The 23,223-nt window shown below is 51.6% G+C and overlaps 2 protein-coding genes across 4 annotated transcripts in view; both read right to left on the bottom strand.

Annotated features, from left to right (window-relative positions):
* Window positions 1–6,819, bottom strand: part of EPHA1 (EPH receptor A1) — a 53,839-nt gene extending 47,020 nt beyond the window's left edge. The window contains exon 1 of one of the 2 annotated variants that reach the window (XM_075001801.1): window positions 6,632–6,819. In XM_075001801.1, the coding sequence (XP_074857902.1) occupies window positions 6,632–6,731 (100 nt within the window). In that variant the 5' untranslated portion in view covers window positions 6,732–6,819. The remainder of the gene's footprint in view (window positions 1–6,631) is intronic. The other variant, XM_075001806.1, reaches the window with a different exon arrangement.
* Window positions 6,820–12,632: 5,813 nt separating this feature from the next.
* The window catches only part of PEX5 (peroxisomal biogenesis factor 5), a 28,399-nt gene continuing 17,808 nt past the window's right edge, over window positions 12,633–23,223 (bottom strand). For both annotated transcript variants that reach the window (XM_075001772.1, XM_075001777.1), the window contains 8 exons: window positions 22,439–22,531; window positions 22,124–22,243; window positions 18,510–18,653; window positions 15,678–15,748; window positions 15,076–15,279; window positions 14,756–14,921; window positions 14,343–14,500; window positions 12,633–13,842 (listed from right to left, as the gene is read on the bottom strand). In XM_075001772.1, coding sequence (XP_074857873.1) covers window positions 13,641–13,842; window positions 14,343–14,500; window positions 14,756–14,921; window positions 15,076–15,279; window positions 15,678–15,748; window positions 18,510–18,653; window positions 22,124–22,243; window positions 22,439–22,531 — 1,158 coding nt within the window. In that variant the 3' untranslated portion in view covers window positions 12,633–13,640. The remainder of the gene's footprint in view (window positions 13,843–14,342; window positions 14,501–14,755; window positions 14,922–15,075; window positions 15,280–15,677; window positions 15,749–18,509; window positions 18,654–22,123; window positions 22,244–22,438; window positions 22,532–23,223) is intronic.

The raw sequence follows: 23,223 nt of genomic DNA, 5'->3' as shown, positions 1-23,223 counted from the left end.
GAAGATATTTCACATTCACCTCTCCCCATATCCCAATACCTCCCTCATTAACTTCCCATCTCATATACTGACTCTGCTAAATTTACCCTCTCTCCTTAGACTTTTGCACCCTCTCACCTCCACCTGTCATCCCTTCCCTGTCCCAACACGCTGCCTCAGCTGTTTCATGCAATAGCTAACTCAGCAAATGTCTGAACTCTGCAAAATGCAGTATTTCCACTTTTCTGGTCTTCTCACAAGTCTCAAGCTACTTGCTGTTTTTCTTAAAAGTCCTGACTGCTGGAAAGTACATGACTAGGTGAAAAGTCCTACTTTCAGCTTAGTCTACAGCCCACACGGTTGCTGTAAAAAATATGAAAAGGCGATATGAAATGCACCCTAAAGTCTGGGAGCTGGAAGGCAAATAAAAGTAATCCTTTTCAAACCCGTCTCTTGATTTTTTGAGGCTTGCGTCATGACTTTTGAATGCTATTGTAGTTGGCAGTTGTAGTGGTTCAGTTGGTCAGGGGCTTGAAGATGATTAACAGAGCTGTGAACTAGTGTAGATACAGTCATGCCAGTAGGACTGCATTTTTTCCATATTGCTTGTTTTTAGGGTTGGAAGGATGAGATTTTTATTGGTCAGTGTTGGCTCCATTATAATCAAAATGTGTTGATACGCAAAGTAAGAAAAATGCCGTTTGAGAACCTACTAGAGTTTGAGTTGAGGATATTTACTTTATGTATTTGCCAATTAGTGTTTTAGCAGTCATAAAGCTGTAGCTTTTTGAATCTTGAGGTCTACAGTCATTAAATAATTATTACCTGACTCCGCATTATTTTCTACCACTGTGAAAAATAAGCAGAGCTGTTTTCCATTGAAACGATCAAAAAATAAAAACTGAATTCCATCAAGCTCACTCATTTGTCTTAGGGTGGGGGGAGGTCACACCCTGGAATAAGCTATCCCAGGAAAAGAGCTGTTTTGGCAGTAGAAGCAGCATCCCAGCTAAGAACATTTTGCTGGTGCAATTTTCCATGTCAGCTCTACCAACAAAGCACTCCTAACATAAAGCAAGCCTGAGAATTGCCATTTTGCAGCACAGAGAAAAATCCCAGAAGATGCCCTCTTGACTTCTGCGAGCTTCACTATGAGGGCCACATCCAACTGGGCCATGTCTACACTAGCCCCAAACTTCGAAATAGCCACACAAATGGCCATTTCGAAGTTTACTAATGAAGCGCTGAAATGCACATTCAGCGTTTCATTAGCATGCAGGCGGCCGCGGCACTTCGAAATTGATGCGCCTTGCAGCCGCGCGGCTCGTCCCGACGGGGCTCCTTTTCGAAAGGACCCCGCCTGCTTCGAAGTCCCCTTATTCCCATGAGCTGATGGGAATAAGGGGACTTCGAAGTACCCAGAGCTGTTTTCACACTTTCTGAGCTGACCCCCCCCACACACACACTTTGAATTATAATTTTTGCTTACCCACTGCAGGTGGGCTGCTGAGGTGAGTTGGGTGTGGAGGTGATCCTCTCTTCCCAGACCGTGTTGTGGGGAGCTGGCTTGAGCCCCCCTGGCCCCTGCCCTCCCAAAGCAGAAGTCAGCCCAGGCCTGATCACCTCCCCATCCTTGACCTGAAGTGCCCCTCCTCCCACTAGGCCCTGCGGTTTTCATAGAATGTTATGAGAGGCCTCAGAAGGAAAAGGGCTGAGAACCCTGCACTGGAATCTCTCTCTCGCTTCCCTTGCTAACCTGGGAAGACTAAATCAGCATTGCCTGCCAGCTACAGCCAGCAGAGTGTAAAGTGCAGGAGAGAGCGCGCAAGAGATCTCTGGAATGAGGAAGCAGAGCATGGCCCAGGATCAGAGACATGGATATCCAGGATCAGAGACATGGATATGAATCCTGTGTACACACACACACACACACACACACACACACCTTTCCTTTTCCCCCTCTCCACTCTACTCCCTCTGAAGCTCCTGAGGAGTGAGGAGATAATACTTCTCTAGCACTGGCTGTCCCAACCCCTGCCTCCACAAGGTTCACCCCACTCCGGTCACATCCTAGATGAAGACACAATATCAATGCCAAATGGGCAGGATAAAATGAGCGGAAAGGGAACTGGGGAAGACAGGCAGTTCTGAGATGGGAATAGGCCGGGAGAATACTGTAGCAAGCAAGAGAGATTTAGAAACTTTCTAGGCAAGCACAGGCCCTGCTGTGCAGAAGCTCATGCTGCCTTGGAGGGCCATCTGGTAGCACCGGTTCCCTGCTGGGAGTTGTGGTGGGCACACATATCTGCACACCCACCTCCCAATGGGCAGTGCGCCAGCAAGCAGGCCTCTAGCTGGGTCCCGCCCACAGTTTGGATACTGCAGAGGTAGAGATGGAGAAAAGGCAGTGATGGGCTGCTGACCTGCAAAGTTTGAATGTTAGGGGACAGCAGAGACACAGGTAAGTGTGTTAGAAATGAAACGTAGCTGCTGTGACTGGCATCAGTGGCAAGGGCCAACTGCCCCACGTACTGGTCGGAGACTCAAGGCATGCACTGTAGCAGCAGTAGAGAGAGAAGCTAGCCCAGGGGTGGCCAGACTATGGCTTTCGAGCCGCATGCGGCACTCTGAGCCATTACACGTGGCTCTTCCTTACAGCCGCGTGATCAGAGCACTATGTGCTGCTCCACTCACACACCCCACCACTCGGTGGGAGAAGTGTGTGGCAGAAGCAGCTCCAGAGGTAGCTCTGGTGAGCTACCAGTATGGAATCAGAGTTGGGGGGAGAGGGGCCGGAGCGGGGGGGAGGCTGGCTCAAGGGGAGGGCATTAATTTAGAGCAGAGGCCTGGCCCTCAGGGAGGTTAGTACTCAGGCCTCTGAGCTACATAGCGGGACTTCAGTATTTAAGGGTCCCCTGTTTAGAAACGATGTGTTACCTTATAGCCAATTTTAGGTTCGTGTTGCCAAATTACTATAGAAGCACCTAACTGGGGTAACTAACTGGGGCATTTAACACAGTGAGTCATCAGATAGTGCTGATTATGGCAGCATAACAAATAAAAAGGAGCTGCTGTGGTCATCTGCAATGTTAAAATATTACAAACAACATTTTACTTTAATACACTTAGGAAGCAGTCTGCGACAATACATTATCAGCTTTAAAATCCATGGGGTTCTGAAACCTTTCACTAGTTATTCAAGGGGTTCTAAGAGGCTTCCAGAAGGAGCTGCATTAGGCTAACGTGATCCTTAAAAGATAAAGGTAAAGTTCTTGAGAAACTTTAGAAGCTTTTATACGCTATGAGAGTCTGCTGTCTTGGTAACTGTTTGAAAGCCTTGTCTTTTCCAAATTACATTCCACCATCATAATGAGATTGTTACTCAGGAGGGCTGTGGTACTTCAAATTCCAATGAAATTGGGCTCTGTCACTAAATCTTATGAAAGTAAGAGTGTTGTATCACACCTAAAATGCTCAATCTCCAGCACCTTCACCTCTCAGAACCAAATGGATATGCCAGTGATTCCCGTTAAACTATCTGACTCCTGCTTCCTTGTTCTCCTTCACACGTTTGTGTTTCCAGCCAAATTCCTCATCTTCCTTTATGAACTGTAAACCTGGATTCAGGAATTCTTCCCAGGTTAGCAAGGGAGCATGCCCACAAAAGTATCTGAAGCAGCATGTGGGAGGCAATCATAAGCAGGACGGAACTTGCAGAATGGTGAGCGGAAGCATTATTCCAATTTTAAAGGTGAAAAATGGAGACACTAATGGGCATTCTCAAAGTTACACAAAAGATCATGGCAGTCCCTGTCTCTTCCAAATCCCAGTCAAGTGCCTTTACTATTCTCTCAATTCCAGGAAACTGCTTTTGTTTTATATTTGTTTATATATATAGGCAGGCAACCAAATTGCAATAAATTACTTGCAAGCATAGAAAATGGTCAGAAATAGCTTCCAGATTTTATTGATGAACATGCAGAGGTGACAGGATACTATATTTATGGGGAAGGGAAATGATCAAAAAGATGGAAAAATCCTTGGAAGGAGTGAGAGAGAAACAGAAAAGAAAAAGGTACCACAGCTGTAAACCTATGGAAAGGTTTATAATGATGTTAACGATAAGAAAAGGAAGGAGCCAAGTTGGGGAGTGGGATCACGAAGAAAGATGAGAAATCTAGTTCGGGACAGATGAAGTTTAAAATGGCATGGGACATGGTAAATTACGTCAAAGACATCAATGAGATGCAAGATTTGTAGGAGAAAGGTCAGAGAAATTTAGGAATCATTCATATAAAGTAGTAGTTGAAGCCATTTTGCCCAATAATTCAATCCCAATCAAGTCTGAAACACAGGTACAAACGTCTGCTCTCCTATGAACACGACCTTCAAACATTTTTAAGTACATTTTATTTCTGCTGATATCAGATCAATTAAGCCAGTGTGTACAGGAGATTTGGTGGCAGGCATAATCTGACAACATTAAATTTATCAAAAGGAAATACAGGTTGAACCTCTCTAATCCAGAACACTCTTGTCCAGCAAACTCTATAATCCCGCATGATTTTAGTTAGCTGGATGACCGCTCATCATGGGTGTGGCCAAGTTTCCTGTGGTCCCATAAAGTTTGTTTTCAGCCACCAGGCCTGGCTCTCAGTGTTCTGTGCTGTTATTTAACTGAAATTTACCCTGAAATGTCTTCTAAGAGCCCAGTAAGCAGTGGAGATGCTGTTAATGTGCTAGACAACATTGGCCTCCTGTCGTCTCTCTTCCTGCACTGGTCAGGTCCCAAGGGTGCCGGACAAGAGAGGTTCAACCTGTACTTGGAAATTTTCGACAAGGTTCATAGATCAATTAAATATAAGTTCATGGTTCTTTTCTCTGCTCAATAGTAAATGTGCATATTTGCTTATTCAGCTTAGAATCAAAGTGCTGGATTGAAACTGGAGGAATATGAGGAAAAATTCAGCTTTAGGCTTAAAAGGAAACACATCTGTCATACCACACTGATAGGCCAGGAAAATTTGTGTTTCTGTGTTCTCTCCTGAGAATAACACTGACATTCTAGAAGCAATACCTTTTTGGAGGGCATTCCTTTGGGGTGTGGGGGGCAGGCTGGGGTGCCTGGCTCTGGGGTAAGGGAGATTGGGCTGGAGCAGGGGCCTGGGGGCTTTGGGAGAGAGCATTGAGCCACATTTTATGTATTTATTTTATATAGCTACTTATTTTATGTATCTATGCATAAACACATAAAAATACAAATAAATATATAATATGTGGCTCTCTGCGCTCTATCCACCACTATTTTGGCTCTTTGTCTCTGACTGGCCACCCCTGAGCTAGCCATTGCAACTCCAAGCATCATGTCTTGCAGGATGGGCATGCGGGGAGACAAGCCCCCTTCTGCTGCTGTGGCTTCATGCTAATTTTTAGAGCTTTAGCTCACTCAAAAGCAACATGGTTATGTTTCCTCAAGCTGGGAATTACACCCCCAGCTCAGTGTGTCTCAGGGCATGTCTACACATGTCCCAGGGGCTGGACTTGAGGACTGACTCACAGCCACAACCCAAACAGTGAAGTGGGTGAGCTACTAGCTAAAGGGGGCATGGCAGGTGTATTTGAACAAGAAGTCCAGTCACCAAACAATTACCACCAGCTAGTCTTCCAACAGACACATCAGTTCCTGGAGTTCACTTAGAGGCCAATTCAGGATCTAATCTGGCCCTCTCTACAACAGATGCAGCCAAATCTGCCCTAAAACTGATTTATCCAGAACTCTATTTAAAGGGCGTCCAAGAACCACATCTGTTATAGAGCCCCGAGCAAGGCCAGGGAGAGAGGGGCCCATATCCTAATCTGCACGGAGGTGGGAGTACCGGAGAAGAACTGAAGCCCCTGGCACACCCCTGCAAAGCAAGGGGACAGAGGCCGTGGTGCGAAGGAGGTCTCTCTCAAAGGTAGAGAAGCATGTCCCGGTCCCATGCAGCTGGCCCAGCCCGCATCCCCTCACAGGCACGGCATGGCCTAGCCCTGGCTATCCCTGCACGTAGCAAAGGGGGCTGAGCAGGAGGGGGAGCCGGGCAGGCCAAGAGGTGGACATGAAGGGGAAAAGGGGTGGGGGGGTCAAAGAGAAGGCGCGCAGAGCAGGGGAGTTGTGCAGAAATGCCTGCCCCGCCCTGGGGGAGTGAGGGAGGAGCCGCACTGGGGGCTCTCCCGGGCAGAGATCTCCGCAGCAGCTGCCCGGGGACACGGCAGGGTTCGGCTGAAAGTGTCACCCCCCCGCCGGGAGAGCGGAAGGGGCGCTAGGCGGCTGGGCTGCGCGCGATCCCGCACCCGGGCGCAGCGCGTGGTCGGTGCGGCAGGAGGAGAAGCCCCGCCGGCCGCGCAAACGTGCGAAGGGGGTTCGGGCTGGGCTGCCCACTGGTCGGGGCGGGGAGCGGGGGGCGGCTTCCTGCCGCCGCCGGAGCGTGGCACGGTTCAGAGTCGCACAGGGCAGGAGCTCCCGTCTCCTCCGCGCCGCTGTCCCCCGGCAGGGGGCCGGTCCGCCCGGCCCAGTGGTTCCTCTCCCCGGGACTCCCCCACGCGCCCCGGGCCCCCTGCTGCCGGCGGCAGAGCCTCGCCGGGCTGCGGTGAAGGGCGGCACTCCCCCTACCTTCCTTCCCCGCTATCCTGGCGGGCAGGGCAGCGCACAGCAGCTGCAGCAGGAGGCTGGTGGGGAGCCCCGTCCTGCCGCCGGGGGATCTCCGCTCCATAGCCCAGCTCCCAGCCAGGCGCGCGTTCCCCTGGCTCCGGCCCTGGGCACGCGGCGCTGGCTCCCGGCAGCGCACACATTGCACAACCCGCCCGCCCGCCGGGAGAGCCAGCCCTCTCCCTGCCCACTTGCCGCCTTTACCTGCTCTTTAAAGGGGCTGGCTGCAGACTTCCCGTCTGGCAGGCAAATAAATCCACCTTAAAGGCAGCCAGCCACCTTCCCCGGGAGCGTCCCCGCCCGGCCTGCGCCGTGCATGGCTCCGGGGCGCCACCTTTTGGGCGGCTGCAGCCACAGTCCCCCCCGGGTAAAGCCAGGCCTCCAGCGACCTGGCCCTGCTTCCAGCTTCTCTTGGTGACCTCTGTGGCTAGGCCTCAGCTGGTCAGGGTCCTGGGCAGAGCACTAGATGGAAAGGCAGGGCTGCTGCTGTTTGGTTTTCCTGTGTCCTGCAGGCGAGCCTGGGGCTGGAACAGGCAAGGAGGAGACACAACCCAGACAGACTGCATCTAAGCACACCAACCACAAACACCAGGCAAAACTCTCCTGCACTGTGCCTGGGTAACCCACTAGTCTGCATCGAGTGCAGAGGTGGCCGACCCGCAGCTCTTTGAGCCATTGAACGCGGCTGCTTCTCAGACACGCACATCAGGAGTGCTGTCCGCAACTCTGCACACACGCCCCACCATTTGGTGGGAGAAGCTGTGATGGTGGCCCTGGGGTGGCTGCGGAAGCAGCTCAGGTAAATTGCCAGCATCTAGTTGTGGGGCCTGGGGGTGCCTGGGTCTGTGGAAGGGAGAGGGCACTGAGCCACATATTTTAGATAGATATATAGATAAAAATATCTACTCCAACTGAGGCCTAATCAGCACAGAATAGAGCAGAAGAATTACTTCTTATGTGTTGCTTACAATATTTTATCTGCCTGTATAGATATAATATATATTGGTAGATAAAAATAAATATTATATGTGACTCTTTGCACTCTGTGGCTCTTCGTCCCTAACTTCCCTGAAATGTGCTGCCCAGAACTGGACACAACACTCCAACTGAGGCCTAATGAGTGCAGAATAGAGCAGAAGAATTACTTCTCAAGTGCTGCTTACAGCATTCCTGTTAATATTTCCCAGAATGATTTTTGAAGCAGTGTCACATTTTTTTACTCCTATTTAGCTTGTAGTCCACTATGAACCCTACCTAGATCCCCTTCTGCAGACCTCCTTCCTAGACAGTCACTTTCCATTTTGCGTGTGTGAAACTGACTGTTCCTTCCTAAGCGGAGTACTTTGCATTACTGAATTTCATTCTGTTTATCTCAGACCATTTTTCCAGTTTGTCCAGATCATTATAACCCTATCCTCCAAAGAACTCGCAATCTCTCCCAGCTTGGTATCATCTGCAAATGTTATAAGTGTACTCTCTCTGTCATTATCTAAATCATTGATGATGACATTGAACAGAGCTGGTCCCAAAACTGACCCCTGCAGAACCCCATTTGTTATGGCCTTCCAGTATGACTGTGAGCCATTGATAACTACTCTCTGAGAATGGTTATCCAGTCAGTTTGCACCCATATTATAGTAGCCCCATCATGTGAGACTGTATCATCAGCAGCAGCAGCAGCCAGGACCCAGTTCAATATCTCTGGGTTTCTCTCCACCAAGCACAGAACTGGCTGAAGCCCCCACCCAGTCACCTTGGACATTCACACTCCACCCTGGGCACTTGAGAGGCAATGCTTCCCCACATGTAAGGACAGAATCTGAGCATAGAAAAGAAACTTCTAATACAAGGGAAGGAAGTAACTTGGCATTCATTTGGGAAACCACCACAAACAAACTTCATAAACAAACCATGAGTAAAGGTCTCACCTCAAGTAGGTTGGGCAATGTCTTTTCCCCTCAGATTCCTAAGTCCAGCAGTCTAAATACCCCCTTCACATGCCCAACCTTTCTCTCACAGTAGCTGCCCTTGGTCAGAGCAGATCCAGAGGTGCATCCACAGAGTTATAGAATAGAATAAGGCAATAACACATCTCATAGAGCTGGAAGGGACCTCAGGAGGTCAAGTCCAGCCCCCTGCCCTCGACAGGACCAAGCACCCTCTTTTCTGTTGATCTATTTGCCCCAGATCCCTAAACAGCCCCCTCAAGAACTGAACTCATAATGCTAGGTTTAGCAGGTCAATGCACAAACCATGGAGACAGTTCACCTTCCATCCTAAGAGAGAGTGGAGAGGTAAAGAGACATCCTACTTTGCTGGTCACTCATCACCCACCTGCTCGTTGCTCTCTGCTACTGCCCCATTGGCCATTCGTCTCACATCTCTCCTGCCAACCTGTGGCTCTCAGTCACCATCCACAGCCCTCTATTTCTTGGCTGTCACTTTTGCCCATCAGCTCTCAGGGATTTCAGCTCTTAACAAGCAGCCTGGAAAAACACAACTCCAACACAATTACCATAAGAAAACTCTGTTCTTTGAACAGTGAGTGGGAACAGCTCAAACCAATCCAAGCCCCACCCCACCCCACCCCATCACTGCTCCTCCCTTTCCCTCCTGTAGTGTCCTGAATGCACCAGGAGAGACAGGAAAAGTTGGTCTGTGGGGCTGCCATCAAGCAAGAGGCGCTGAGGGGAAGAGTCCATGGAGGAGCTTGGCTGGGAGTGGACACTAAGCAGAAAGCACTCAGCATCACAGAAGGAGGAGTCAGTATGATGGGAGTGGCAGCTAATTTTCCCCCAGGGGCACTCTAGCCCCGGAGCACCTTTGTCATTGGCACCTATGCTTGGGGGGGGGATTATTCCCATTTACATCTACGACTGAGATCAAAACCTGTTCTGCAGGTCAGATTATTAGAGAAGGGGGGAAAGGCGGCAAAATCTCAGAGAACAGACAAGAGAACAATGCTATGTTGGCCACAACGTGAGAGTGGGAGCTGTGGGAATAAAGAAGTCAGGGTTGCTGTTTCTTTGCCACTTATTATTGTGTGCAACGCAGGAGACTAGGCACAAGATCGCATGTACTGTCAGTGATGTGATGTGCAGTCTGAAGAAATGACTACGAACCTGTGCTCAGAAACTTTGTACTTCTGTCCTGCTATTTTCTATGTCATGAGAATCCCTTTTCAACACACAGAGCCTCCACTTCTGAGAAACCACAAAGAAGGGGTGACCAGCCACAGGGTGTTTCACACATTCAGCTGTTGGTGTTTCAAACTCCCACACAATAAGCAGCATTTCCAAACATTCAGGTGAGAAATTTTCTTTATGATACCCTCCAGCCTCACCAGAATGTACAAATGTGGAATGGGGCCAATGTCAGCATACTAAGGACATGATGCAGGGCAGGGCTGAGGGGCACTGACAGAGCTGTGTGGGGAGCCCAGGGCTGGGATAGCAGAGGGGCTGCAGGGCAGGGCTGAGGGGCACTGGCAGAGCTGTGTGGGGAGCCCAGGGCTGGAATAGCAGAGGGGCTGCAGGGCAGGGCTGAGGGGCACTGGCAGAGCTGTGAGGGGAGCCCAGGGCTGGAATAGCAGAGGGGCTGCAGGGCAGGGCTGAGGGGCACTGGCAGAGCTGTGAGGGGAGCCCAGGGCTGGAATAGCAGAGGGGCTGCAGGGCAGGGCTGTGCTTAGGATTTCTGGGGTCCTATGCAGTACTGTTAAACTAGTGTCCCTATGCCCAACATCGGGGAACGGTGATTTTTAGAGATGGGATTTTATAACCTTCGCCAAACACACTAGTGAAATATTTTTTCCAGTAATTTTTAAACTAAGGGCCTGTAGACCACCAGTGTAAATTTAGGCCTTGCCTTCCCTGGCTGCTGTACAGCACTGGCAGTTACAGCACCACGCTCAGAGCGCAGCAGGGAGAACGCCATTGAGCGTCCACACTGTCAGGGGCCAGCCCAGTACTGCCTTGCAGTGGCTATGGGAGCGGTGCACTCTGGGCAGCTATTCCACAGAGCATGGCTGCTGCTGAGGTTTGTAGGAAAGCAGAGGGCAGGTACAGGGTATCCTGGGTCTTCTCCCCCTGCACTGGGGTTTGGCTGTTGCAGGAAAATGGGACGTGCCTCAGCTGGAATTAATTCTCACCAAAACTATACAAAAAAAAAAAGTCACCACCTACAGGAACGCTGCTGGCTGCTCCCCTTCACCACGGAACGGGAAGGGGGCAGCACACTGCACTCTCACTGTGGCTGAGGAGTGCAACGGGCAGGGGAACCTGGACCTGCCCCAAATGGGGGACACGCACCCCTCCCCCAGCTGTGCCCACTGCAGCTATAGTGGCTGGGCCCCACGCTGCTGTAGGGAGAGAGGGCTGGGGCTGTCCCCTTTCCCCAGGGAGGCCGGCATATGGGACCCTTCAGCACCAGCCCCACCCAAGAGCAATGACTGAAAATGAAGACAACCAAAAATTGTGGGAGCTCAGGACACAAGCAACACCGGTTAAGTCTTCTAGTATTTAATATTACAAATGCTGGAGGATAAGAGGGCTGAGGGTGTGGAGGCTGAGAGCATATCACCCCTCCCCCGTATAACCACCTCACAACCACCACTTTGAGAACCCCTGGTTTACACTTACCCATTCTGCTGCTGGCCATGGAAGAGGTGGGCGTTCCGCCCCCAGTGTTTCACACTGGGCACCAACAGCAGTGAACGCTTCTGAATATTCAGGCCTTAGAGCTGAGCCAGGGTCTCTCCTCACTCCCCAGGGAGCACTGAGACAGCCAGCAATTCAGAGCAGTACAGGAAGGAGACTGGAGGCAGGTGCTGAAAGGCCTCAGGAGGCCCTTGAACCAGGGCTGCTCCCCCTTTAGCAAGCCACTTGCTGCATTCCCCGCTGCTAGGGCCAGGTATGCAAAGGGCGAGAGGCCACGCGGTGCTGGATGAACACTCACTCCTTAGGCAAGCCCAGAACAGCTGCAGCTCAGCACACCTGGCATTTTAGCGATTAACCCCTTCCTTCAGCCGAGCTGGTCTGGGATGGGCGAGACCCTTGCCACAGAGCATAAATACCAAGCCTGCTGCTCTGGAGAGCTCCACCAACCCCAACGCAACAGGGGCCCCACTTGTGGCACAAGCACGCAGCAGACCGAGCCAGTGAAGCCAGCCACCCGCCTACTCACCTGCCCCAAGCTGAAGTACTCAAGGGGATGCCAGGCTACCTACCGACTTCCTGGGGGAGCCCTGCTGAGACCACCTCTGCCACTGACTATAGCTCGAGGGAGGTCTTTGACTGCCCGAAGAACTCCAAGGCTGTGGCCACAAGAGCCCCTCCTTTTGGAGAGGCTATGGTAATGTGGCACTTGGGAATATGCTGATGAGGTGCTGTCATAAATATGCAGTGCCTTATTAACATAAAGACAACCACATGCGCTTAGAAACTGCTGGTTTTGAAATACATGCTACGCATGTAGCCAGGGGCCTTTCAAAACGGCCTGCTGATTTCAAAAGCCTCTTCTTCCCGCTTGGTTTTGGGAATAAGGGGCTTTCAAAAGTCGGGGGAGGTCATTTCAAAAGGCCCCCAAGCTACACAGGTAGCATGTGTTTCGAAACATGCCCGGCCACCATTATGTTAATGAGGCACTGCATATTCACAGCAGTGCCTCATTAGCATATTCCCAAATACCACACTTCCATAGCCCTTCTGAAAGGGGAGGCCAGTGTGGCCACAGCCCAAATGACAGGGGCCTAGATGCCTTTAATGTCCACGAAGCTGCAGAAAAGGGGGAGAGACAGATAGCAGCAGCAACACTGCAGTTACACCTCACCTCCATCAACATCCTTTTTGTGGGGGCTAACCCACCCCAGAGCAGGGGGTAGGATCCTCAATTTCCACAGGGAGTTCCCCACCCAAGAGCTGGTACCCCACTCCAACACACACACTGACACAGCCAGACATGACAACGTTTTGATGTGTTTAATTTTTTCTTGTCTATTATACAAAATATTTTACAATTTAAAAACATTTTCCCTCCAAAAATCATATACAGATATTTATAATTCACAAGATTCAATGACAGGCTGGGGGGGAAACCATCTGCACAGACAATGATTCCCAATTTATTCTGCAATGAGAGATGCTCAAGTAACAGTTAGGAACTCATGCCCCCCTCCCCCCGACCGCTGCTTCCAAGCCAAGGTGCCTTTATATGTAGCCAGCTTCCCCCAGTCCCTGGGTGAGTCTCCAAACTCAGGCGCAGGGATTTCTCTCCTCCCACATCCCAAGTGAGAGCAAGCCCTGCTGGGGTCCAGCGAGACATGCACACAGGCAGGAGACTGCCCTGTACTGCAAAGTTACTCACACCTGGGAGAGGAGGAAGAAATCCACACGCCTCACAGTGACCCAGCCATTGCACACTCACAGTGGGGTGGGCCTGCACGCTCAGCCAGAGGAGACCCAGGGTTAGCGGCCAGGCCCTCAGACCCCACAACATGGCTGGGCAGACAGACCAGCATTCCAAAGCAGTCCTACATCTAACTTGCCACTAGAGTGGGCAGTCACAGCTGTACAGCACTGTTATGGCAGGGGCTGCTAGGGGACCATGTGGAGAGCACAAGCTTGTTATTTCCTCTTGTAAGAAGCGGCCCTGATACCTTTCTCTTTCCCCCCCACTCCATCCCGCTCTGATTTGCCTCCCAGGGCCAGCAGCTTGCACTGCCAGCATCCCCGCGGGACAGGGGGCCACGAGAGCCACTCCCAGACGCTCCGTCCACGAGAGACAGGTGAGAGAAGTTACATGCTGCCGCGGGAGGCCCTCCAGAAATGGCAGCTGGGGACTTGCTCCCGGCCACCAGAAGGCAGACTTGGAGAGGCGACGCGCCAACCCCAGGAAGCTTTTGTTTTCAGAAGAGGCTGGTGGGACACGGCAGCTAGACTGGGCCCTCCCTGCACTCACAGGGGAGCCCATCCTGAAGTCATTGCTGGAGGCCGAAGGCCTGGAGCAGGGTGGGAAGGTCTCGGGAATCAGCCGCCCCATACAGATCGCTCTGGCCCAGCATGGAGAGAGCCATGCGGAGGGTGCTCCAGATGTTGTCAGACATGGCGCCCTGCTGGCCCCGTGGGCCTCGGCTCTTCTGCTGCATGTGCAGGGCCTCCAGGAAGTGCTCCACTGCCTCGCTGCCAGCACGACCGGGGAGGGAGACAGTCACTTAGGGAGGGTTGCGCACAGGGTGGGTGAGAAAGATCCCTTCTCGGAAGAGCTCAGTAGCCACGTGGCCACACTTCCTCCCCCTGCTCCTCACGCTTCCCGTCCCTGCTCCACGGGATGGGTGGAGCCAGCGGCCAGTGCTCATGGACATGGCTTGACAGCCCCGGCTCCAGGCAATCACTGCAACAGCTCCTTCCCAAGGTGCTCCCTCCCTTCGATACCGGGAACCGAGGGAGTGGGAGTCACGTCAGCTGGCGCCTTGCCCCTGGGGCTGGCAGACAGGCTCTGCTCCCTCTTTGCCAGGGTTCAGCAGAGCACCCTGCACCCCCAGGGACCACGTAGCACCTCTCACGTAGCCGCTCGCTCCCTTCTCTCCTCCCTCCCGACCACCTGATGGGACCCGATTCTCTGGTCGTGGCTGACCTCCTACCCGTGCGCGGCGCCACGCTGGCCTCGCGCTCCCACTCACCGATGCGCCCCCAGGTTGATACAGCTGATGCCCAGGTTGTAGCGGGAGCGGATGTAGCCTGGCTGCAGCTCCAGTGCCCGGCGATAGGCAGCCACAGCCTCCTCGCTGCGATTCCCGTTGGCCAGTGTAGCACCCAGCTTGTTCCACAGGAGGTGATCCTGGGCAGGAATCACATGAGGGGGCATCAGGTATCCACCCTACAACCCAGACAGCCCTATCCACCCTACACCCTTCACAGACCTCCCACTCCCCTATAGCAGCTGTCCGCCCTCCCCTTCTCTGTCCCCGTCCGTCCAACATCTGGCCCTATCCACCCGCTCTGCTCAGCCTGCCGTCCCCCAGGGCAGAGCCCAGCCCCGCATCCCTGTGCGTACACAATCCTGACTCAGCCTAGCCCCGCTCTGACCCCTTACATCGGGGCGCACGCTCAGCGCAGCACTGAAGCAATCCACAGCCTTCTCGTACTCCCCGCTCAGGTTGAAGAGGACGCCCAGGCCACACTGCACATCCGGGTCCACAGCTGAGGGGTCACTGCGCACGGCTGCCAGGAACAGGTCCTTCACCTCCATGAAGAGGGAGCTGGGGAGGGACAGAACAAGGGAACTCACCACTCATGGGCGCAAGCCCCTCCCCAGCGCTCCCTGGGGCATCCCCCCAAGGATCCACTAAGAAGACCACAAGCAGAAACGGGGGATTCTGCACCTCCCCTGGTCTCCCCATCCACCGGACTCACTCAGAGAGTAGGGAGCCCAGGATGCGCTTGGAGGACCCCAGGCTGTTCCCGTCCTGCTCCTTCCCCACCAGGTGGGCATAGGCCGGCTTGTGGCGCAGCCAGTCACGGAGGGTCTCACAAGCCTGCTTCTGCAGAGACTCGTTGGTGAAGCTGACGGCCAAAGCCATGAGTGCAGTGAGGTTCCCTGGCTGTAGCTCCAGGCACCTGCAGGGCAGAGGAGAAAGCGCATGCATGCATGTTTTGTGAGACATGGAGAGGAAGCTTCAGGGGCCCCTTACAAACTCTTCTTCAGATGCCTGGCTGGGCTGTGACACTGAACAGCAAGCTCCAGTGTCTAAGCAAATTAAGGAAGGATCTATGAGGGGCAGGGGCCCAGGCGCGGGTCAGAAAACAGCTCTCCACAGCAGCCAACAGGCCACCAGGAACTTTTCCTTCTGAGTTTGCACTGGGTGCAGAAGCAGAGGGACTGGAACTTTGTTGAGCCTTTAAGCTGGGCAACCAAAGTTAAAGTGCACCATGAGCGGCCAGCAAGCCTCCCGCCAGGGAAACAGGAGCAGAACCCACGGGTCCGACTCTAGATCCCCTCTTCACCAGTCACTCACCGCCGAAGAGCGCTGATTGCAGAGAGCTCTTGTTCATTCTCTGCTTGGGTGGTTCCCAGGTACTGCCAAGCCTGACACAGAAACAGGGACAAGCTTATTTACGCTACGGATGGAGACAGCAATTACAAGGCACTTCAGACCATGGGCACCTTTCAAGGAGGTTAAAAATAGATGTACTCAAGTCAGCAGCCTCAACCCACTCCACAGAGCTTGTGTTAACCAACCCCTCGTAAGCCACCTGCACCTCCCCCACGCTCCCCAGGAAAACAGATGGGCTCTGCAATGCATCCTGGAAGCCAGCAGGTGCTGGCTATATGGAAGTGTGGAGGGGGAGCGATTTCTCCCCCAACACACACACACACACACACACACACACACACACCCCACCACCACCACCAACCACCTGCTGTCCCCCTTCTGTTAACCGCTGAGGGCTCCAGCCTTCACACCTCCCCACATCACAACTGGGACTGTGCCGCAGGGTGATGAAGAAAGAGAAGCAGGTCAGTGGCCACGGAGGGCTTCAGAGAGATGGCACCCAGTGGACAGAGCACTGGCGTGGGAATGTTAAGACACTCAGGCATGACCAGCCTGCCAGGGTCCACAGGAGAATGTCATCATGATCAGCAGCTGAGAGCTCTTCATTCATCACTAGATCTAGTTGTGCAGCCAGCACCGCCTCCTGCTGCACCCACTGCTGCCTCCCGACTGACTAGGGGTGAAGAGGCTTAACATCATCTAGCTCATACGAGTTGCCTCACCCTCCATCCCCAGTGTAGCCAAGTGTCTCACCCTGAAACAGAAGGTTTGAGCCGTGCTAATAGTGGGCTGGACTGTAGGTATGGAGTGACAAGCATAAGCCACACAAAAGTTCCCTTAATCGGGGATGTCAGTACCCTGCTCTCTTCCACAGAAGTGTTAATCTCCACCCACAATAGACCCAGTCACTTGTCAATAGCCTTCCCGAGCCAGCACAGGAGATAACTGGTGCTCATGCTGCTCCAGGGCCTCAGGATGGAGCTGTGCAAGACTCCAGCTGAGCTGACCAAACAGGTGGGCCCTCAGTACACTCCCCTGTCCCCAGGGAAGCAGAGTTACATCTGTGTCTCAGCTCCATCCCCACAGCAAGGACTCAGGCCTGCATCCCTCCCACACCCCACTGCCTTCCACCACTGCCACCCCAGCAACGTCCTTTCCCACTCTGACGCTGGCCCTTTAGAGTCTAAACCCTGGGGACTTGTGAGGACAAAGCCCAGGAAGCAAGTACCTAAAGGGGCCACGTGGTGACCAGCAAGGACAAAAGCCCATTGTCCTATCACACCTGCTCATCTCCCTCATGTGTTTCAGCCCCACTGCTGACCAGCAGATTGTCAGAACTGGTCCTTCTCCTGTAATTTGAGGTCTGGGCAGGGAGAGAGTGACCTGGCCAGGACACGGGGAATCTCTCCCGTCCTAATCAGGACATCAAAGCAGGCACGAGGCCAATGAAAGCGAGCCAGATGCTGTCCCACACCTGCTGTTAAGCCCTCACCTGGCTCAAAAACAGCCTCTGTGTGACCATTAACGCCGACCATCACCAACCTCCTGACTCCAACACCACCACAGTACAGCTTCCGCAGAGACGCTGGTGCTTCAGGAAGACATTCACCCTAGAACCAGCCCCACCTCAATTACACCCCCGAGATTCTAACCCACAGGGAGCTGGCGGCCTACACCACAGGTCAAATCAGATGCACACAGCCTGACCACCTTCTTAGCCCCCCTGGGGTACCAGACACGCACACAGCTGGAGTTACAGGCCAGGGAACTTTTCTTTTTCTCTCTCTCTCTCACACACACACACACCCCTCCCCCCCTGCAGCACAGCAACCTCAGGCTGCATCCCTGGGGATCCTTCTATTCCATTCATGGAAGTTCTTGGTAAGATCATGGTCTGCTCCATGGGGGCAGGCTACTCCCACCCCCACCCCCATTTTTAGCTCCTAGGAGATTCAGGTGCCACGCAGCTGATTAGCACAGCGCCCACAGCAGGAAGCACGTGTTTCTCTTGCTGATGCACATTTACACAGGCCGTGGTGCACATGACCAAGTTTATTCTGCCCAGAGACTGAAAAAATTCGAGGGAACACTGGTGATTGCCCAGGGGAATCTAAACATCCCCAGAGAAGAACCACTCCTGAGGGAGGGTTTCCACATACTGCATAAGCTGCATCTTCCAGAGACCCAGGGACAAAGCAGGGGCTTCTGGTGTAAAGGGTTCAGTTTAAGGAGACTCAGGACCACTATTTGGATTCAACAAATGAGCAGCCCCTTCAGTCCAAGGGGAGGCCCCGAGGCTGGTGGAAGGACCTCGGCTTACCAGACTCACAGATGGGAGGTGGGCAATTGTTGGTGCGCTTAGCGAGCAAGTAAGAAAGCGTATCGTTTTTAATGTGGCTTCTCTGTAAGGCTTTTGCCCCAGAATAAATGCTTTGCTCTGGAACAGCTACGTAGGCACAGGTGAAAACACCTTTGTCCTTAGAAAGGAAGCAACACAGAGGCATTGGCAATTACACAGACTGCTTTCTATACACCATCATTACCTGCAAGAGAGCTGTGCAGTCAGAAAAGAGCAGGGCATGAGCCCTCTGCCCAGAGACAGGTGAGGGCTAGAAGCCTGAGACAAGGTCGAGCCCTCCTGGAGCAGGCCGTGGAGGGGAGGATACAAGTGCTCTTGCTTTGAAACTGTAACAAGGGGGCTCCCCTCCCAAGCCCACATCCCTTGCTTAGGAGGTGGCCAGGCTGCAAGATGTAGGATACATGGAGTCGGCCTGCTGTCTTTGCACTGCTCACCTCCATGTGGTCAGGGTTCTGCTGCACTGCGGCCTCGAAGAGCAGTACAGCGTTGGGGAGGTCACCCTTCTCCAGACATTTCAGCCCCTCTTCAAACGCCTGTGGATGATCCTTCATGGGATTGTCCTCCTCGAAGTGGTAGCCCTACCAGGGACAGCAAGCCAAGGGTTATCGCTGTGGGCGGGAGACAGAGGGCTCTAGGGCAGGGCTCAGAAACAGCAGGTGCGCACTCTCACGCCAGATCATCACTTCTGCAAGCCCACCACCTTCTCTGCCTACCCTTCTCTGCTCCAGTAACCAGACACTGCAAGGGCTGATGACAATTTGGTCCCCAGCACTGGGCATTTTCTCCTGCGAGCGCGGAGGTTGAGTGTAACAAGTCACACCAGACTAGAGTACAGCAGCTCCTGCCCCTTCTGCTACCCCTCAGTCTGGTGTGGCAGATCCCCTAATTCTGGTGCTCTCCCCCAGCCTGGGGAAGGATGTGTCAGCTGTGCAGGGCTGTGTGTGCCTGTTTACTAAACTTAGGGAGTCTCTAGCAATCCAGGGCACACAGAAAGCAGTAGCCTGGTTTGCAGGGCCCCCCCGCACAATCATGTGCTGGTGTGTGACAATTGGCTTTGCATTTTCAGCACTGGGCAGGGCTGCGCTGGCAGGCAGGGCTTTGGCGAGAGCCACAGTGTTTTTTAAGTCTGACCCCGGTCAAAAGTCTTGACAAAGACTCTCAGCAGCGGCCTGCCCTTGCCCTGACAGGAGACTGGTGATCTGGAGCACCACCAGGGCTCTGCGCCTAAGAGGGTACATCAGAAGCATGACGGGACATCCAGCAACCCTCTCAAGTCCCAGCTTGGGAGAAGGGATTTTGGGAGCTCTCAGTGGCCCAGCATAAACACGAGCACAGGGATAGGTAACCTATGGCTTGAGAACCAAATATGGTTCAGTGTGGCACGAAAGAGGTCTCTGTTGTCATTCCCCACAATGCACACAATTTTTTAAAAACGCGACATTACGCAGGTCAAAATGTTTTTTTTTTCTTTTTTGGACTATTTCACCTATAACTGGAGGTGACAGGCAGGGGTGCATTCTGGTGTGCAGCTACAGCAACAGCCGCTGGGGCACGCTGCTGAGAGCGGGTGTAGTGCTGCTGTCTGCAGGAACTGCTGCCTAATGTGCACTCAGCAACATTCAGGGACTCTACTGAAGACAGCCTTTTGGCAGTGGCAGGTAACACAGGTCCTATCATATCGCAACCTCCCCAACCTCTGCCTTGAGAGCCATCCGCTCCCCAGAAGGCAAAGGCGGCCATGTGATAGGACAGTACCTGTAAGAAGTTTAAGTTACTTTCACCCCTGCCTTAACCATTCATTTTAACAACCACCCACCCTCTCCGTTCATTGGGGGCCGTGCATATTCTCTTTTTATTTGATTGGTCGAAAAATCTTTCCATCGTCCAGGATGGTGAACTCTATGACCCTTAACAGGAAAAATGGAGAAGAGAAAGATGACAAGTATCAACATTTTCAAAAGGAGTTGTCAGACAGCATTTGTAGACATGTTGGGATCTCCACGTCATCTGATTTGGGGGGTGCAGGGGGAATTGAATTTATAGTGGCATTTCATGACAAAATACCCTACAAAATACCCCCAGGGTGAGGCACAAAAAGAAGGCCTGCTGGGAGGCAGCGAAAAATGAACTTTGGACAAAATAGCCTGCCAACAAGGTCAAAAAATGGTGGGTGCTTAAACTGTGCAAGATTTGTGGGTTCAAACAGCATTATTCAAGCCAGGAAGCCATTCACCGAGGGGCTTTACCTAAAGAAAGGCATGCTAAAAATTGGTCATGACCTATTTGATGAGTTTCACAAGGACAAAATCTTATAGAAAATTCACACACCTGCCCTTACTGGCAAAATCTGTTCATGACAGAGCTGTGGAAATGGCCCATCAAATCAAATCAAAGCAACAAATGCAAAAACTGAGTCAGCTCCGTATTTTTTGTTTGCTTTGGATGAGACAACTGACATGTGATGTTAATCAGTTGTATATTTTGGGACAACGTATTTGTGTAAATGCTGTGAATGAAGAAATGATTGCAATATTAGCTGGGGCAGGGGAGGGGGAAGACTCAAACCAGGGCAAAGACATCCTTAAAACTGTGATAAACTGTGTCAGCGAATAAGAAATACCACTGGATAATTTTGGGCCTGTGTGCATGGACAATACACCTCGTCTGGTCGGCAAATACCAGGGATTCCTTACTCTTTGGTCAGAACAACTGAACCACCCCTTTAGAACTTTCACTGCATTGTGCATCAGGCAATTGGGTTCCACAAGACTGCACACAACCTCAGAAATGTAATGGGACCATTCAGTCGTACTGTCAAGTGGATTCTTGCCCAAGCCCTTAATCACTGTCATTTTCAGTCAGGGACTGAGGAAGTAGACTGCGAATAATGTTGGCTGGCTGTGGTAAAGTTTTGTCTTGTTCTGCTGCTGGTGTTAATGAGATTATAATCATTTTTGGATATATGAGCATCAAACACGCCAAGCTTTCGAACTGACTGGTTGCTTAAGTTTTACTACTTTGCTCACATTACTGGTAATTTGACTGAGTTGACTCAAGCTACAAGGGCAAGGGAATACAGTCCTGACTCTGTAGCAGGCAGTGTTTGGATGTGAGTCAAAAAGGACTGTCTTCAAAGATACTGTGACTGGCAGACTGGCACATTTTGAAAGATTACAAGTGTTTTGCGATTTGTATCAAAGAGAGACCCCAAATCCAAAGCCTTGATTTGCAACAGTGTGATGAGTTTGAGTGCTTGATGGCGTTCAAGTCTCGTTTTGTTAACTTTTGTAAACACAGCGCTCTGTTTAAGTTTATGATTTGTCCATATAAAGCATCCATTTCTGGACCTGATTTGACAGTCAATCCAGGCATCTCTGCCAGCGATTTGGAAATGAAAACAGCAGACTTCAAGCAGTCAGTTATCTGGGTTGAAAAATATCATTAAGTTGAATTCTGATTTAGGGTGCCTTGCTCGACAACAGCAGAACTGGCAAAACTGCGCAAATGGGTTGACATGAAGAAATTGGAGCATGATAATAATCTGGTTCTGTGAACTCGCTCTGTCTGTGTCTCTCTCTCTCTCTCTCTCTCTCTCTCTCTCTCTCTCACACACACACACACACCCCCACCCACCCAGCCCTTGGTCTTCCTTTCAATATGTGGTTCAACCTGTGTGAGAGAAAGCAGGCCTTCTCTCACCTGAATCACATCAAAAATAACTTGTGCTCCAGACTGACGCATGACAGCATGAATGCGCATGATGCTGAATTTGATCACTTATAACAAATGTCAAACAAGTGTGCAAAAAGATGCAGCAGCAGAAGTCTCATTAAATAAAGCCTATGAATACAATATTTCATGCAAGCTTATTAATCAACATGTCAATCATCAATAATATTAAGCTGCATATTTTCAGTCATGCAAATGGACATCCTTATACTGGCTCTTCGCTGACCATTTATTCTGAATTTTGATGTCGTTGGGCTCTTTGCTTTGGAAAGGTTGCCAAACCCTGCACTAGCACCTGCATTCACTGTTTTCCCATTACCTTGTCGTAGGAGGAGGTGCTGAGTTCCTCGTAATCGGAGAGCCAGGGGTGAGCCTCTGCATCTCGTTTGGCCATCTCCTCCCACTCTGCCTGCAGCTTGTCCCAGAAATCCACATCTGACTGAAGAGAGAAGGAGGGAGAGGTTAAAAGATAGTGCTTTGTTGACCTCCCCACGACACGTTCCTTGGAGATTTCTCCTCTCGGGCTCTGCACTTCTCGTCTCTTTTCTCCTCCACACAGCACAGGAAGGAGACTCAGCCAGTTCTGGGGTCCCAAAGCACCTTTCATATCCCAACCTCTCCCTGTTGGTTTTACCTCCACAGCAGTCTTGGCCTGCTCAAATTCTGTATCCAGAGTCGACACATTCCCAGTTCGGGTGAACTGATCCACCCAGGCATCTGACACTCCCTAAAGGGGAGGAAATAAAGCAGAGTACCTTAAGATTGCAAGATTACAAAGCAATGCAATGCACCTCTCCCGCCAGCAGGACGTGCTGTAAGAACCACTCTGTCTCGCTCTCCGTAAGAAAACACTAACTGCACAAACAACAAGCAGTCCTGTGTCACCCTGCAGACTAACACAGTTATTAGGTCATGAGCTTCCCAGGGCTAAACCCAATTCTTCAGATGAATGGAGTGGAAAACAAAATCCAGGATTTATATAGCTGGGGAAGGAAGGAAGGAAAAAAGGGTTACTTGTCCCGTCACTAGTAGGACCAGCTGATGGAGCAAATTAAGTAGAGTGTGTCCCATTCCTGTGACTATCAGGAGGTGGGGGAAGCGCCCTTGTAATGCAGAAAATAATTAAGTTGAGATTTCTGTTCAGGCCAAAGTTAACTGTATCATATTTGTAAATGAATTCCAGTCCAGATGTCTCTCCCTGTAATCTATAAAAGAGTTTTACCACAAGAATAGCAGCTACTTTTAAATTCATTACTGAACGTCCAGGAAGGTTAAAGTATTCCCCTGTAAGTTTGCGTGTATTCCAGTTCCCGACGTCAGATTTATGTCCATTCATGCATAGGTGCAGAAACTGTCTGGTTTGTCCAAAGTGCATGGCAGAGGGGCACTGCCGGCGCCTGATGTCATGTATCACATTAG

This window comes from Carettochelys insculpta, chromosome 1 (genome assembly GCF_033958435.1).
Source record: "Carettochelys insculpta isolate YL-2023 chromosome 1, ASM3395843v1, whole genome shotgun sequence".
Lineage (NCBI taxonomy): Eukaryota > Metazoa > Chordata > Testudines > Carettochelyidae > Carettochelys > Carettochelys insculpta.
The sequence above is the reverse complement of the archived record's forward strand: the minus strand, read 5'-3'. Positions and strand labels throughout refer to the sequence as shown.